General features: G+C 37.1%; 1 protein-coding gene across 1 annotated transcript in view; it reads right to left on the bottom strand.

Moving 5' to 3' along the window:
• The window catches only part of LRP2 (LDL receptor related protein 2), a 118,758-nt gene that overhangs the window by 34,279 nt on the left and 66,903 nt on the right, over nucleotides 1-17,576 (bottom strand). Inside the window, exons 34-48 of the mRNA XM_054381226.1 lie at nucleotides 17,428-17,571; nucleotides 16,412-16,521; nucleotides 15,802-15,979; nucleotides 15,226-15,439; nucleotides 14,538-14,777; nucleotides 14,229-14,417; nucleotides 12,371-13,291; nucleotides 11,670-11,835; nucleotides 10,678-10,836; nucleotides 7,542-7,831; nucleotides 6,036-6,239; nucleotides 5,419-5,661; nucleotides 4,174-4,299; nucleotides 2,389-2,508; nucleotides 1,399-1,530 (exon numbers count right to left, since the gene is read on the bottom strand). Coding sequence (XP_054237201.1) covers nucleotides 1,399-1,530; nucleotides 2,389-2,508; nucleotides 4,174-4,299; nucleotides 5,419-5,661; nucleotides 6,036-6,239; nucleotides 7,542-7,831; nucleotides 10,678-10,836; nucleotides 11,670-11,835; nucleotides 12,371-13,291; nucleotides 14,229-14,417; nucleotides 14,538-14,777; nucleotides 15,226-15,439; nucleotides 15,802-15,979; nucleotides 16,412-16,521; nucleotides 17,428-17,571 — 3,436 coding nt within the window. The remainder of the gene's footprint in view (nucleotides 1-1,398; nucleotides 1,531-2,388; nucleotides 2,509-4,173; nucleotides 4,300-5,418; nucleotides 5,662-6,035; nucleotides 6,240-7,541; nucleotides 7,832-10,677; nucleotides 10,837-11,669; nucleotides 11,836-12,370; nucleotides 13,292-14,228; nucleotides 14,418-14,537; nucleotides 14,778-15,225; nucleotides 15,440-15,801; nucleotides 15,980-16,411; nucleotides 16,522-17,427; nucleotides 17,572-17,576) is intronic.

The following is a 17,576-nucleotide window of genomic DNA, read 5'->3' as shown; positions in this document are numbered from 1 at the left end:
CATGCTCTGCTGCACATGCAGAGGTAGGTACCACTGCATCCTCTCATACACAATACTCATAGATATTCCCACTAATTTTCACTGAGCATTGCTCTTCTTGGAAGCTGACAGGTAGCCAAAGCAATTTAGGATTCCTTAGGCAATGTTAGCATCTGCAGAACTCTTGATCTTGATGGATTCCCACTATAAGCTTTTTTGTGTCTGGACAGATTTTCTGGGAGCTATCACCTTTTCTCTGCAAGGCATTCTGTGCTCCAGGGAACAAACAGAGGGAGCAGTACTGTAGTCAAAAAGGTCAAGAACTGCAAGTGTATGAAGCTGCTTTTAAAAGAATCAAGGAGCGATACCAGGCTTGGTGAACTTTCTTCCTTTTGTTGACCTTCTAAACATCCACACTTATTTTGCTCACTAATTTTTCAAAGAAATTATGTCACTACTTATATACACAAGATGTAGTGTGTGATGATGAGGGAGTATCTCCACTGAAGCTGCTATTGCTGCCTAGAACATACAAACAACCGAGTTTAATTATGCCTCCATTTGAACTCAACAATTCAAAAATTGCAAATTGCAAAAATAGCACCTTTTTAAGTAGTAGCAGTAAAATATTCCATTTTAAATTCAATGTAATGAAAGTGAAAGTACAGAAATGTTGTGGTTTAATCCCAGCTGTCCACTAAGCACCACACAGCCGCTCATTGATTTCCCCCACCCACCTACCCAATGTGACGGGGTGAGCTGGATGGGTAAAACTAAGAAAACTCATGGGTTAACAAAAGAACCGTTTAGTAATCAAAATATTACAGTAATAATTATAATATTAAGCAATTTAATGAAAAATAAAATTTAAAAAATATAAACAAATGAAAGCTAGTAGGAACAAAGGATGCAAATGAAAAATAATTGCTCATCACCAATCAATTGATGTCCAGCCTGTTTCCAAGAAATGCCTCCCCCCAGCTTTCTCTCTAAGTTTACATGCTGAGCATGATGTCATATGATATGGAATATTCCTTGTGGTCAGTTTGGGTCAGCTGTCCTAGCTGTGTCCCCTTCAGCTTCTTATGCACCCCTAGCCTACTCACTGGCAGGGCAGCATGAGAAGGTGGAAAGTCCTTGACTTAGTGTAAGCACTGCTCAGCAACAACTAAAACATCAGTGGGTTATCAGGATTACTCTCATGCTAAACCCAAACCACAGCAGTCTACCAGCTACTAGGAAGAAAATTAACTATCCTAGCTGAAACCAGGACAAGGAAGAGTGTACCTCATGCTTAATGTGCACCAGTATGGATAGAAAAATTGTCAGAGGGTGGGAGTTTGGAGAACAGTCGAAGAACCTTCCAAAAATGCCTGCAGAACAAAGAGAGTGCAGTATCCATTTGCATTAACTACTTACCACAATTATGTCTTTGATCCTCATCACTCATATCACCACAGTCATTATCACCATCACAGATCCATGTTGCTGGGATACATCTGCCATCATCACACGTGAACTGGTCACGTGAACAAGTCCGCATTTGGGGCACTTGAAAATGAACATAATCACTATGCTTGTTAAACTAAGCTGCACTGTCACAAAAATCTAACGAGGAGAGTATTTTAGGGAGAATCTTATGATACTGAGATGTAAAATAGAAGCTTAAATGTAGGATAGTCATGATAAAAGGTGCAAGACGTTTTCTTAAGGTGAAGGTGCAACTCCAGCAATGTGCAAATTGAGCTATTATTCCTGCTTGAATCATAGAAGAATCCGTTCTGCCTTGTGTTATGCCAACTTTTACAGAGCGAATAACAACTATGTGGTAATATATTCTCAGTTACACCATCCTATTCCTCCCCGAACATTGCTTCTTTTCACCTTATTCCCTCCTCTGCTGCTTATTACCACCAATTTCTATGATACACAAGGGATTTGCTTATTGTACTACTATGATACCCTAACTCACATTGTCAACAATGTTCCTCTATCCCACATTCTTTCTTCCCCCCAAATGCAATATTATATGCCCAGTTTTGCACATCAAAACATCTGTTTTTACATTCAAAACAATATCAAAATACTTGCTACTTTATGTCACTTGATTTACCACCAATATAGTCTTAACAAATAACAGGAAGTTATACATTAAGCATTATTACATTGAAAGCAAACAATTGTGGCAACAAAAAGCTTTCCTATCAGATGCACTGCTTTAAGTATTTAAGACTTGAATATTAAGTATGTAGTATAATTATAAAGTATTTAAGACTCAGATGATTTAGTCAGTGAATAAACCTCAGAAGACATTCTTTTCCATCAAGTATGGATTCAAGCTTCTGTGTACAAGAGAAACTACTGATTTTCCATAACCTATCATGTTGTATCTTCTGACTGGAAACTTACCACAAGAAGCAGGTTCATCAGAGCCATCTGCACAGTCTATTCCTTGATCACAGTACCAATGAGCAGGAATACAACGTCCCGATGTACAACGAAATTCATTATTTGTGCAAGTCAGTGAGACTGGAAGAAAAAACCTATGTATGACTTCTTTCTTTCTCTTACCTTTCCAACTTGTTTTAAGTTGCTTTTGAGTCCATGTTATGTAAATATATTATAGACCCCAAAAAAGAAAGAGAAAAAATTATGCTAGGAAGGATGTCTTTTCACAGCCTATCTGCAAAGAGTTCATTCTACAAACTAGCTTGGTTTCTGTATGCCAAAAATGGGTTTAGTTCTCTCCTTGGATATATGTATCAGCTAATAAGTAGACAAAATTTGCCCTGGAAGTTGAATTGTACACAGCCACTGTAAGTATTTTCTACGTTTATAGTGGAGATTTGTGCACAAGAAAGCGAACACAGTTCAATATTTTCTTATCTCCAGTGCCCAAACCAGGTGGTAGCAGACTGTGCTTTACCAGGAATCAAAATGTGCAGTAAGCAAGTGATACTTCGTTTTAGATAACACTTTTCTCCTATTGATTTTTCTTCACTTACAGTTAGGAAGGTTTTTTTAATGTCAGCTAAGAACAAATTGTAACACTGAATAGTTCTAGTTAAGCACTCTGCAAATTTTCCTTCTGCACTTTGGCTGAGGCCCTAGATCATGGCATGTATAGTGGGTTTGATAATTTCCTCAGTAGTTACTGGTACTTTCCTGTACCCTCTGATGGTTTCAAGATACCAAAAAGGACGCAGTCTGATGTTCTAACTTGCTCATTTATGTGCCTTTAATAATGGAAATCAAAGGCAATTAACTTTTTGCTCATTAATGAACTGGGGCTTCCTTCATCTCCCATTCTCCTTTTCTCTCCCTCTTTCTTGCCCTTCACCACTTTTCAATTTAAGTAATTCATCAGTGCTAGCTGGGACACAAACTTGTAGAAAGGACACCTTTCAGCAGCAGCTGAGGACTCACTGTGTCTGTATATATAACCACATATTTTTGACATGTAGGTGTCCACAGATAAAAGTTGCCATGTTCTGACTAGAAAAGTTGAATCCATATTTTAGAAAACTTGTGACATAGTTAATCCAAGGCAATCTTTAGAAAAATGAGTGAAAGTAAAATAATCCACTTGGGTAATACTAAAAATCAACCATTTTCTGAAAATATCTATCATATTTTATAAAATGTTTTCAATGAGTTTATATGGGAAAAGTACTACTTAACTGCTACCTAACGCAAATGTCTGTACCAGGAAAGATAAGCTGATTGAAAACTAGATGCTTTTATACACTAACTGCAAGCTACAGTGAATAATGAGTCACATGTTAAAGCATACATAGCTACATGAAAGAGCTAAAAGAAATCGTATTTAAGACTACATACAGTTTCATGTTATAAGAAGGACAATTACTCTAATATTAAAGTTCCAGAAAAAGCCAACTCCCTATAATGCAAGTGCCAGTTACCTTGTAAAACCATAAAGGATACAGAGAAAAATAAGCAAAAAGGAATGATCCCTTAAATGCTGTATAACAATGCTGGAAAAGAAGATAATCTTTTTTATTAGATAAAAGTATAATTTAGATCACTGAGAGCTAATAATGCAACACATATACCTCATAATTCCTTGGTATTACAAGAGAAGTTTTGTGAACTGTAGGAGTTATGTCAAAGGTAAAGAGCAGTGGAATAAATTGCTGATGTACAAGAAATGTAACCAAGGCCCTATTAACTTACCACAGTGAGTAGGGCTCTCATCACTCATATCTCCACAGTCATTATCACCATCACACAGATATGTTCGAGGAATGCAAATATTTGTGCTTTGACATTTTGTAAAACCAGACTGACACGTGCGGTCCGCTTTGAGGAGGGAGAAAATAAAATGCAGAAGGTCTTTAGAGCTTTTTCTGATATTGTTACCCTGTATCTCATTGAAAGATATATAAAAAAAAAAAAAAAAGTTTAAAGAGAGTATGATGTCACTCACTTGCTAAAGTGCACTAACTCTGCTTCCGCTACATGGAAACAATTGGACAATTGCTTTTACTGACATTAAAAAAATGAACAAACAAAAAACAACACAAAAAAAACCATGGTCAAAGAAACACATGCCAGTCTTTAAGTGTGAGGCAAAGTGACATGATTCATACTGTAATGCTTGCATCTGCAACCAGCTGGTATTGCACAAACCATCAAACATACTACAAATGACTAATAAACCAGGTACTTTGAATATTCAGATTCCACTTAAAAAAAAAAAAAAAAAGGTCAGGAATAAATCAGTGTACATAGAAAAATGTAAAAATTAAAAAAAAAATATATAAATCCATTTTGATCAATTTCTCTCGCTCCAGATATAAATTTTCCACTGAAGAATGTAATCTTAGTACAAAGACATGATTAGTTTGATTAACTGCCATGGCAGTCAATATTGAACTAATCACAGTTTACATCTTAAGGAAAACAAACATAACTGATAACCTTGAGAGCTATATGGCATATAATTTTAAACAGAATAAATATAAGCCATGTCAGTGTAAGAGTTAGAATACACACTCTAGAAGTTTAAATCTAGTACAATTAATGTAGCATGACACAAAGTTAAAACCCACTGTCAAACTCCAGCATAATCCTGCAAAAATATATGCCCTGAAGCACCCCATTCATACAAAGTAATCTTTTTTGAAGTACATGGGATTACTCACAAGACCTAACATTAAACACTGCATGAGCATTTGCTGCATCAAGGCAAACTATTTAAAGCAACGGCTGTTGTGTAGTATCCTGAGGTACTCCAGAACATCTTTTAACAATCCTATTTGCTACAAATAACACAGAAAATGTAATGTAAATAAAGAAATCTTTTATCCTCTTTGCCTTTCCCCATCCCCCCAATTCTTTACACACAAACATATTTGGCTCTTCTTTGGTCTAAAGAGTTAGACTGAGATAGGCAATGGGAAATTAGGATAAACTTACGGCAATTTCTCTCATCTGATGTGCCATTATCGTAACAGTTGTTTACTCCATTGCAGACATACTGAAGAGAGATACATCTGCCATTATTGCAAGTAAATTCTGTGTGGGAGTCACAAGTTCGGAATAAGCAGCCAGCCTCATCGCTGTTGTCTCCACAGTCATTGTAGTGATCACAGCGGTAATGGTAGGGCACACATCGCCCATTACCACAGGTAAAAGCTGTTGGCTGACAAGTATGGAAAGCTGCAGGAAATAAAATAAGATTAAAAAAAAAAACACACAGATAAATGTAATCTAAGTTCTCTGACAAAGTAAAAAGTAAAAGCATATTTTTACCTGCCAGGGCAAACACAGCTGCAAAACGGACTGCATGAAACGTAAAATACATATTTGAATTAAACATAGTAGAAATTGGCTTTACATGGTAAAAATTCAATACTACAGAGCTTTAGGATTCCAGACCCAATCCATAGTCATTCAGACCTTGAGTCTGAGCAAGGAAGGGATCGTTTCCAAACTACACCCATAAGATCTATGATCATAAAGCCACAAGTGACAGAGAACACAGTGCAAACAAGTACATATCACTTCCTCATGCAGTTATTTCAAATGCTTACCACACACACTTTCCAACTCATCACTGCCGTCACCACAGTCATTGTCATTGTCGCATTTCCATCGCTCAGAGATACATTGCCCATTAAGGCAAGTGAAGAAACCAGTATCACACCTGGTACCATTATCCACAATACAGTGCTTGTTATTATTGGCTAAATACCAGCGACCTTCAGAGGGGCACTGACATTCTGCACCAGCTGGACCTAAATTCACATTTGACAGTTGCAACAAAGGGGGGAGAGAGAGGGGGGAGAGAGAGGGCAGGGAGGGGAAGAAGAAAAAAAGATGCCTTAGATAAGGCTCTTATGAAACTGTTCATAGCTGTAGTACTGGAAAAGGCAATGAAATTCTCACAACTTCTGTAAGGTCTATCTGCTTAGATAGAACTGGTAACTTAACCAGAATTTTATCTCAGTTAAGCATATGCAAACCCACTAAAACCAACAAGAGTTATTTCAGAGTTCACTAGAGGGACTAGAATACCTTCATATTTGCATGTTGGTCAAAGAGTTTCCAAATGCACCAAGATGGCATCTGATGTCTTCAAAGATCAGAACTACACCATCAAAATCAAAACAAGGTTTTCAAAACTTCCTTGCACTACATTAACTCCTTTTCTAAAAATCAGTGAGAAATTTGAGTTGTTTTCAGACAAGAAAGATTTTTTTAAAGGCATCTAGAATGCTACGAATGAAAGCAGGCATTGAATGAGGTTTTGAAAGTCAAAGACTTTAGCTTCCAAAAATCCACAACACATGAAACAGCTCTGTACCGAGTATAATTTTGAGGCTATACTGTCATTCTGATTTCTTAGCCAAATGGACTGGTGACCTGTTAGAGCACTTTGCCTTTCTCCTTACAGACACAAGGAGAAATACAAAACAAGACACTTATGTCACTCAGGTCTCACCACAACATACAGCTGATGATACTAAGTATGTTTCTGAAGCCCATAACTCAGAAAGATTCCACTGTGCAGACAGAAACTGATTTGTGCTATCTTCTTAGAAATTGGCCAACATTTAAAATGAGGCAGTAGAAATGTTTATTTAAGAAATTAAACATTAGGGAAAGAATTCACAGTATCATAGGACAAATAAATAATGACCATCAGGATTTTTTAAATATGTGGTAGGAAACATCTGCTTAGTATGCAGCATATCAATACATATTCCTAAGGTAACCATATGCTGCAGAGCTCACTTCATGTCTCATCTCAGAGGAAAGAAAAGCTACAAACACAGAAAACAATTTTTTGGTTTAAATTGGAGAAACACATCATTTTTATTTGTGAGGATTCTCAGATGTAATCCTGAAGTGCACTGGCAAAATACCATGACCTTGAAAGGCAAAAATTTTGATTGTATTTATAAACAAAATAAATATTAAACATTTAGGAACACTAAGAAATATTTCAGTGGTTCCCATGTGACTAAAATCATTATACTATGAATTCAAATGCAGGCAACAGTAACAGCTTACAGTCATTAAGCATAAGAGCGTACCTGGTGCGCAGATGTGACTGCAGCCACCATTGAACTGGTTGCAAGGGTTGGTACAACGCTGCTGCTTACTTTTTGCCCAAACATGAATATCCATCGGTCTTTGTGGAAGATTCATGATCATTACTATCTGATCTGAACCGTCATACTTATTAGCTCGGTAAATGCTTCGTGTGTTCCAGTCTGTCCAATATATGTGCTGATCAAACAGTGTCATTGCGAATGGATGAAGAGCAGTGCTAACAATTACCTCACGATTTGTACCAGTGAGGGTACATCGCTCAATCTTCTGCCTAAAACAACAAAGAAATTATTAAATCTTAAATGAAAGAAGTCTTTTAACCTATGTGTATAAAGCTATGCCCTACCTTGTCTAGCAACTAGTATCCACCATTTCAGTAATGTGCACTAATATACCGGGTGCTGTCACAAGTTTAAAAACTAAAATTTTCTGATCTGTGACTTCAATAGTGATGCAGAGTAGCAGCCCTGTAATGCTGCCACAGTAATGTAGTGGAAGTAACTGGGCTGAATATAGAAATGTTTAAACAACTATGCTACTGAAAGCAATGCAAAAAACTTTGAGATAATATATTTTTGGAATGAGTATGATGTTAATGACTTCTTGTACCAGGAGAAAACCAACGATCCCATGAAATGGGACATGTTTTCATTTCATATTATCTTCTGTGATCCAAATTTTCACAATCAGGAAATACCAGCAAAATTATAGACTGCAAACATGCATTTTCTACTATTTCTCACAGAATAATATAGGAGGGAAAAACAGTTCTAATATGTAATAACTACGACATATAAAACATCCATCAACCACAAACAAATAGTGTATGATTAGCAATTCTTCCTAGCAGTTTTGATTCTAGCTTAGGAATGGTGTTTGTAATGATAAGCAAAATTCCAACAAACAAGATTTCAAGGAGGCCCAGAAAATCAGAGTTCAACTCCAAGTTCTGTGATAGACATGTTTTGCTGCACATAACACATTCTATACTCATACAGACAGCACTACTGACCCACAACCACTTTGTCACTGTTTCTCCCCTTCAGTCATTCCTACCCTTAATGAACACTTCAGCAAAGGTCAGTGGGGAAGCAGGAGAAGACTGATGCCAGGAGCCTTACAGTGCACTATTCATGCAAGGACATTATTTCTAAGCATTGTTTATAAAACTATAATAAATGTTAGACGTTCATTTTACCACAAAGATTTCTGTTTGTAATATGCAGACCATACAAGAATAAAGCATGAGAAAAGAGAAAGTGGAGGATGTTCAAAAGTTATTTGCAATGAGGATAACATAAACAAAGATTAATAAGTAATACATGGGGTTATTCAAAGGAGAAAGAAAAGAGAAAGAGCCTGGCAGAAAAGCATTAAGACATAAGCAAATGCTGCAAATTAGATAAGGTACTGTCAGCAAGTTAAAGATAGTAGAACAAGAAAGAGCATGGATAAAGGCTGTTCCTTGCCTCCAACTCCCAGCACCTTGCTGCTCAGTCATACTGTAATGTTTACATGGCAAGGCTGCCAATCATTTAGTGACAGAAAGAGACCACTTCAGATGTCTCTGCTCCATCATTCAACTGCACTGCTCTTCATACTCATGTTTAAAGAGCCGGCAGTGTGTATGTTTATAGACAAAGGCATAATGCCTAAGAAGTGGAGCAGTGCTTATGCAACATCACTGGAACAGAACAATTCTCTAAGAAGCGGTGGCATCTTTCATGCACACACTTCTGAAAAGGAGCAATTAAGAATCCTAGAATCGCTCTTCAGAGGGTAAGATAAGGAAGCTGTGGGACTGAAGACAGCACATCCAGTAGCTAGCAGCTTCTCTCCTTGTTTATCAGAGTATGGCCAATACGCCTGCCTGTGAAGTTAGAAGGACCAGATGTTGTTTGAGACACCAAGAAGAAGGTCCACCCTTTGGGTCAAGCTACCAAAAGAGTCACAGAGTCACACTCCAATAACTTATCATTAGCAGGAAAGGAAATCTCTTAAACTTGTTTTATCTAGTGTCAAAGAAACTGTATGTTTAAGACTCTACTAGAGACAATATTTTATTATTGCCAGTTGTATTTAATGCATTCGCTAGACTACCTGTGTGGGCTGAAGAAAAATAGAAACAGCCAATGAGTGAAAATGAGCAGATCAATTTCTCAAAGAGCTGAACAGCTCGCCTCCTTCATTATCGTTAGTAAAAAGGGAAAAGCTGCATTTCATATAGATGTGAGAAGGAAAAACAGAATCTGAAGGGGTAGAGGCCCTCCCCATGAATGCCAGAATAAAGAAGGCTTCGTACTGTTTAAGCAAATGCTCCCCTACTTCCATTAACTAGGGTTTGAAAGAAAAGATGATGTATCACTTGACATCCTGCATTCCCCTTAAAATAGGGGGTCTTATTACAGGTGCCCTGCTCTCCGGCACACAGATGAATCCAGATAAGAATGTCCTCGTCCCAGAAGAGCCAATAGAGGTACAGACCATAAGAGTTATTACATTACAGGTGTACCTTTTCTGTTATAGCAAATGATAAGCCTACAAAAAACCTGCTATGGTGAAGGAACCAGAGGGGAACTGACTGCTGCAGTGATTTCTTTGAGACCATGAGTGAATTTGAAAGGACACAAACTAAATTACTTTTAAAAACTTTTCTGCTGACAGTAGAAATTCTGGTGGCATAAACTGAATTGTAAAGTTCTGTCTGGTAGGCACCAGCAAGAATATCATGCCATATTTCACAGGTGATAGGCATTAATCATGAGCAATGAATGATGTAAAATGTCCACTGAGACTCTGTTTGTTAGAGAAGACACTTAGAGAAGCCTTGAGTTGCACATAAGATGAACAAACTGCCAGAGGGCACAAATGTCATAAAGCAATGGAGTAAATCTACACCATGGCATAACAAAACTTCATATGGCACAATAGGTCCACATCAGTCTTATGACTTGGCATTGCATTGCTATGAAGTAACTCTTAACATCCTGTAATACAAAGTAACAAATTCAATTGAAATGCTGAAAAAAAAGAGTTTTTAAAATGAGGAAAAATAAATAATAAATCTATTTTAAAAATAAGTAAATGAAAACCAGCAAGTGTTTTATCAATACATACAGATTTGCATCAGCCCAATATAGCTGCTGCTCTTCATAGTCCAGAGTAAGCCCATTTGGCCATACCAAATTAGTGCTCACAATAGCTGTTCTGAAGTTTCCTCCAAGTGTAGCTCGTTCTATCTTCGCATTTGAACTCCAGTCAGTCCAGTACATATACCTGTCAATAACATAATTACAAGATTATATTTTCAGCAAATAATGCTCACAAATCTCTTATTTGCTGAGGATATTTCCAACCTGGTGTCCCTCACTAAATTGTGCAGTACAAAACTTAGAGATTAAGAAGTTATTTTGGCCCACATTGATAAGAGAATCTTCTAGCAGGGATCATGGTGTCCACTGGAGTGAACTTCAGAAAAGTTTTTTCAGCACCCATGAAAGTTCAGTAAAGTCAGCTAATCTCTTTCTTACCTTTTCCATTTGAAATACAGTATAGCTAGTAATGAAATACAGTGTAAACATAGTAAAGTCCCCAGTTTCTCACTGAATATTTTGATACTGAAACAAGAATTCTTTTGAGGCCTCATGACATACAACAGAAAAAGGGAAAGATTGTGTAAGACTCTACATAAAGATCTCTTGATGTCCGTGCTATCTGAATATCATGATATTATATGCTTGAAGAAATCTTGATTTCAAAAAGTACCTTTTGTTTTTCTGCCTTGCACAGCAAATGAAGGATGGTTAGTTGCTTGACAAATGCCTTCTTTGAATATTGTTCTTATTTATGCTTAGTATCTGGCTCCAATTCTCACTAAGTAGAGCCTCATGCACTACACATACATAAAAGTTCCAAAAATCTTAGAAAAAAATTGAAATCTCTGAGGTTGACATCAGCTTAGAAAATTTAAACGTAAAGACTTGATCTAGGAAGGTTAGGCAAAACTGGAACTTAGGCCTCAGAACAGGAATTATCTGGCAGTCTTAATCTAAGTCTAAATTGTAGTATCACCTGCAGTTGAAATAAAGTATACAAAGTGCAAAACATACCCTCTGCAGGGATCTAAAACAATGGCTCTTGGTCGTGGAACCCGGGCAATCACTGTGCGGTTAGATCCATCCACAGCCATTGAGGTGATGGTCTGATTGAGATAGTCACTGTAGTAAACTCTGTTGTTGATCCAGTCAAAGGCTATGCCATCTGGAGTCCCCAGGTCTTAGATACATGCAAGCAAATACACACAAGTTTAGTATGGTTTCCTGAGATAATGCAATACTCTTCACCTATTCTAACGTGGCAACACCAATCTCCTTGAGATGCCACTAGGATCAATACAAATGGGTCCATTTAAAAAACTGAAGAACTGACACTTAAGAATTCAGGCAGTCCCATGTATGCGGTAGGGTTGCAAAGACCTTTTCCTCACATAGACCAAAGCTCTGGTTGCTGTTCTCCAAGAAGCAGGAACCATCCCTTGCTCCATAATACTAATTTACCATCTATAATTTATTACATACAATTTTATGCATATAATGATATTTAACCAGTTTTATCTTTCCATTTCACTGTGATCAAGATGAAATAAGAAGCTCAGGGAGAACAAGAATCAAAAGGAGCATTTCATTAACTATGTTAACTAAATAGTCTTCCCTGACTATTAGCATAAAAATATCCACAGAGCTAGTGATCGGTGCTGCAGTCCGTTTTTCTCAATATACAAATACTTTGTATCAAATTTCAGAGCACTTACCAGATGCAACTACAGTTGGAGAGCCAATTCCTGAGGAAATACTAACATAACTGATCCTTCCTGTCCTTGAAGGATAACTTTGTGTAAAATAGATTCGGTTGTTTATGCTGTCAAAATCCAGAGCCACTGCAGTTCTTAACACATTGACCGTGCGGAAGGGAGGACTGTGATTTTCAGGATCTAGGTGGATACTTCTGAGTGCATTCTCAAGAGCAAAAATCAGGTAATCATCAGTTGAAATGGAACATCTCTTGCCATCACTGCCTAGTGTTCCAAAAGCACAGCCACACTTGGGTGTCTGCAAGTCAGGCAGGGCAAAACACAGATGAAAACAGCCTCCATTATTGTCCAAACAAGGATTGTTGTTGACGTCAAGGGGTGAGCGCAACTGGAAATTACTGTTGTAAATGGTAACATCTCTTAGCCAATTAATGTTGTCTCGTATTACAGTTGGCTGATCAGTATTGCCTGGCTCCTTGCTGGCTTGGAAGATTTTTTTCAGGTTCCGATCCACCCAGATCATAGAATTTCCAAAGACAGTGATACCATAAGGAGTTGGATAGCGACTGCCATAACGCACAATTTCAATATCACCACCATCAGGCTGAATTCTTGCAATCATGTCTAAGGAATCATCCACCCAGTAAATGTAGCCATTGCTGTGATCAACGGCCAACCCACGAGGTGTAACAATACCCTCAGACACAAGAACTGTTCTGTTGGTGCAGTCAAGAAATGCACGTTCTATCTTCGGATTTTGCCCATAATCTGCCCAGAACAGATATCTGTTTTTTGGGTCAACTACTATGTGCCTTGGCATATCTGTGGTAGTTTTAAGCAGAACACGGCGGTAAGTTGTGTTTAAACGCAAAACTTCTATAAAAGTCTCTGTCAGGAATGCATTTGTAAAATAAAGATTTCCTGTATTTGAATTTAAAAAATACAAAAAAGAAGAGAAAAGCACCGAACATTAATATATACCATCAACATTTGAGAAACATGAGCTGATACAATACTGAACCATAACATGAACATCCATAAACTCCTCAGTAGCTGGAAGCGTAAGGTATTTGCCTACACTTTGAGGAATTAGAAGACAACTGACAATAGTATTTTTTTCTTAATTTAAGCCTTTGTCTTGCTTTCCCAACTACAAAGTCCATGCTACTGCACTTTATAGAGTAACTAAAGTACAGGAGATGATTATTATAAAACTCATCCTAATAAGCACATCAGTCAATAGAAGAACTTTTGCAACGTGTGTATAAAACAAAGGTATTAATGGCAATGGTCATGTACTTAGAGCTGATGAACACTTTCTGAACAGTTAATATTTTAATTGATTTCTCACACATTCAAATAGGAATAGAAAGTATAAGTGGGGAAATTGAAGTTCAAATAAAAGGAATTCTGCTTTTTTTTTTTTCCCCTGCTTTTCTTTTATGTGTAGGGTTTGTACAAAGCAATCTGAGGGTAATGAAGAGTCCTTTCTTGTTAACAATGTCATCAGGCAGCCTTCATGCACACTTCACTGGTACATGTTTTTCACTATGGTAGTAAAGTCTAGTAACAGGTACTATGAACACACAAACAAGAGATACTTAAATCTTAAAAGCATCATGAGAGAAAAGGTTCTATACACCTACTCTGATAAACTTTCATTTTTACACACACACACACACACACACATATATATATAAAAACATATATAAACATTCATTACTTCCAAGTCCATAGACACACAAGCTAGAATCATAGGGCTTCCATTCAAAATAGTTCCACTAGGATTTGTCTCTGTTAGTCTGAAAATTTTACTATCTGTAAAGAATAACATTCTCTTAAATTCAACTATGCTTACCTGCTACCCAGTCAATTGCAATGCCGCGGATCCCGTTTCTTCCTATTCCATTTGTAACAACATTTCTAAAATAAGAACCATCAGGTTTAATTTTACGTATTGCATTCTGAGAAGAGACTGTGCTACTGAAGTCACACCAGTAAATGAAACCAGAAGGCATGTGAACGTCCACATGAAGCGCATTTCGCCCTGAAATATTTTGAAAAGTAATAACTCATTATCTTTGATATAAACCAACTTATTTAAAACATGTGCTATGCCAGCAAGAAATGCCAAAATATTAGGCACTATAGTATAATATTCACATACCTCTTCCAGCCAATGGTACCATGGCTTCAGAGTGATCAGTTGTTTCTAAACTAAATCCTTTGATTGCAGAAAGCATAGAAACAACTACAAATGAACTGTATGGGGAACAGGTTCTGTTATCAGGATTCAGCTGAAAGCCGGTAGCACAGGCACAGGAGAATAATCCACCAGGTAAAGGGAGGCAAAGCTGTTGGCAAACTCCAATATTATTACTGCAGCCATTTGCAGAACCAGCAGAATCTGTGAAAGATGCACATGGCAAGCCATAAAAATATGAACTGTATCATCACAAACTTCCACAGGTACATAACCAAATTTTATACTTGCAGACTATTAACAATGTGGTGACAACATGTTAACACATAAGCTTTAGCAAAGGATTTGTTGGTTTCTTATCATCTAAGATCAATGAGGCCAAGAATCAGGTAAAATGGATATATATTGAAGCCAAAGTCACAAAATGTATTTAGCCAAAAATGCATTGATAATATTTTAGTAAAACTACATGTGCCAATTGATGCATTAACTGGATGGTGGAATAACTTTTTATAAAAACTAAGAAACTTCTGGCACCCCCCAAAACCTTAATTAAACCATTTCCTTTGAAAGAGGGATACCTTGTGACTCTGAGGGAAGTTTGAGTTTTCACAAGTTTTCACCCTAAAACGCTTCTTTAGCAAATACTTACTGTCTCTGTAATACACACGCAGACATTTCAGTCTCGGGACGTTATCCCTCAATACTACTTTGTTTGCTCCAGTGGACTTGTCAACTCGTTCAATAACTTCATAATCTCGATCAGTATAGTACAGAAAGGTATCATACACAGCAATTCCCCATGGATGAGAAAGATGAGCCACCAGAGTCACACGATTTGTGCCATCCACATTGCCTTTCTCAATCTAAGAAATCAGTTTAAAAACTTAATATTACATTTCTTATAATAAAAGGCCAACGTTACAATACAAAATTTAAATGCAACACATACCATAAAAACCTCTTCAATGCATGAGATTTTTTTATGTAGGAAGGAAAGGGTCAGCAGTATGCCAATAATGATTTCTAAGTTTTCATTCAAATTCATCATATATTTTTAGTGCTAATTAGTAACAATATTAATTCAGATTTCAGATTAATTTCAGAACTCTGTCATGCAATTCTCAGTTATACAAGTAAACTGAAGAAACTGAATTATTCAGGTGAACCAGAGAAGAAGAGATAGATGAACAGCTAAAAAAGAAATTATTTTTAAAGCATCTCCTACCACTCCTGTGCTTGTGACAGCCCAGTACAACTTCTGTTCCTTAATGTCAATAGTAATGAACTCTACATGGTCGAGGTTGCCAGTGAAGAGGGTCTGTATGCCTGATCCATCCATATTTGCACTGGCAATCTTTGCTGGGACTCCACTGTCAGTTCCCTGGTCTGTCCAATACAGCTTCCTATAACACATTATCACATCTGTTAGAAAAGCTGGAAACAGAGGTTAATGGATCAGAGTCACTTGAGTATATGCTTAAACAAATCTTCATTAGCCAAATACTTCTAGCATGTGCTGAACAAAGATCACTGTGAATGAGGCCACAATGAAAAATAGATCTTGTTCAGAAAATGAGAAAAATGTTTGTTCTCTTGAAAGAGAGAGGGATCTTGAAAAAGAAAAAATGCCTTTTTCTCTTTAAAAAGTGAGAAATACCTGTTAAATCATTTTTAGAAATCCACATCCTCCCCCTGTGTCATCCCACAAACTCAGTATTAGGACTATAATGAGAACACAGGACAATAATCATAATCCTGTTTCAGAGACGGCAGCAAAGTACCTGCAGTGGAGAATATGATCATGTGCAAAGAAAACAGCAGTTTTAGAAATTTACCCTCTTGCTGGATCAACTGTCAAACCAATTGGTGTGCCAGCTCCCACAGAGGTGCCATCATTAGTAATCAGTGTTCTTCTGTACATTACATCACCACGCAGCTTCAGAACCTATGCAGACATTGAACACATCAGAACATTTAATACAGAACTTGTGACAGATTTTAAGGAAGACTAAATCTGCAGGGACATGAAATTGCAGAAGGCTCTCTCAAATATTCTGAAGAAAAAGCACATTTTCTGCACTCTGAACATCTCCCTTCTATAACATGCACCCCTCAAATGAGCTGCTTGCAGCTTAGAACCTCCCTATGCTAAGAAATAAGCATCCTAGGTATAAAAGTAGTTAATCTTTCAGCTTCCAAAATGTCTCGAAAGTATTACAGGCTGAATGGTTTGATGGATGCTGATTGAGAAAGTATTTGATTTTGTTTGTTTAAATTAGTTGCTTCTTAATTTGCATGTATTTATGCTTTGGGACAAGGACATTAATGACTGGGCTTACTCACAGCCATTATTATATTACATATAGCTTACCCTCTTTTTCCCATCAGACTGCTAGTCTCCAGAAAGCTACACAATATTAAATCAAAGTATTTGGAAGCAGATCGTACTGCGTTTGATGGCAACATTCTTTTCCTTCACTATGAGAGGCACTGCAGTAGGATCATTGATTTGAAGTGAGAATAGTAATAATAACAGAGTAACTCTAGTGCTCAGAGAGGTTGTGTGTCAAACCACAGAAGTTTAATGACTTAAAGGGAGGAGAGGAGGGGAATTAAAAAAAAAAAATCTGTGAACAAATAAAGTTCCCAGAAAATACTGCTTTCGGTCTTTTTATCTATGCTCAATATTAGGTTTAAAAACATTACGAGATATTTTTCTACAGGCTGCTTACATTTTAAAATAAATCTATTTTCAACTTTTCACTGTAGAAGTATTACTAATTTCAACCTGTACATATAAAAGTGAAGAATCTAGGCTCTTACTTTCCAATTCTCGCTCTTAAATAATTACCTCAATTGACTGTGTCCCTGGGTTACTGTAATACAGGTTTGCAGATATCCAGTCCAATGCCAGACCAATAGGAGCACCAATAACAGCTGCTGGAGCAAAAACTGTCCTGTTGGTTCCATCTGACCTCACTCTGTGAATTTCACCCTTGA

Source organism: Indicator indicator, chromosome 5 (genome assembly GCF_027791375.1).
Source record: "Indicator indicator isolate 239-I01 chromosome 5, UM_Iind_1.1, whole genome shotgun sequence".
NCBI classification, from domain to species: domain Eukaryota; kingdom Metazoa; phylum Chordata; class Aves; order Piciformes; family Indicatoridae; genus Indicator; species Indicator indicator.
The sequence above is the reverse complement of the archived record's forward strand: the minus strand, read 5'-3'. Positions and strand labels throughout refer to the sequence as shown.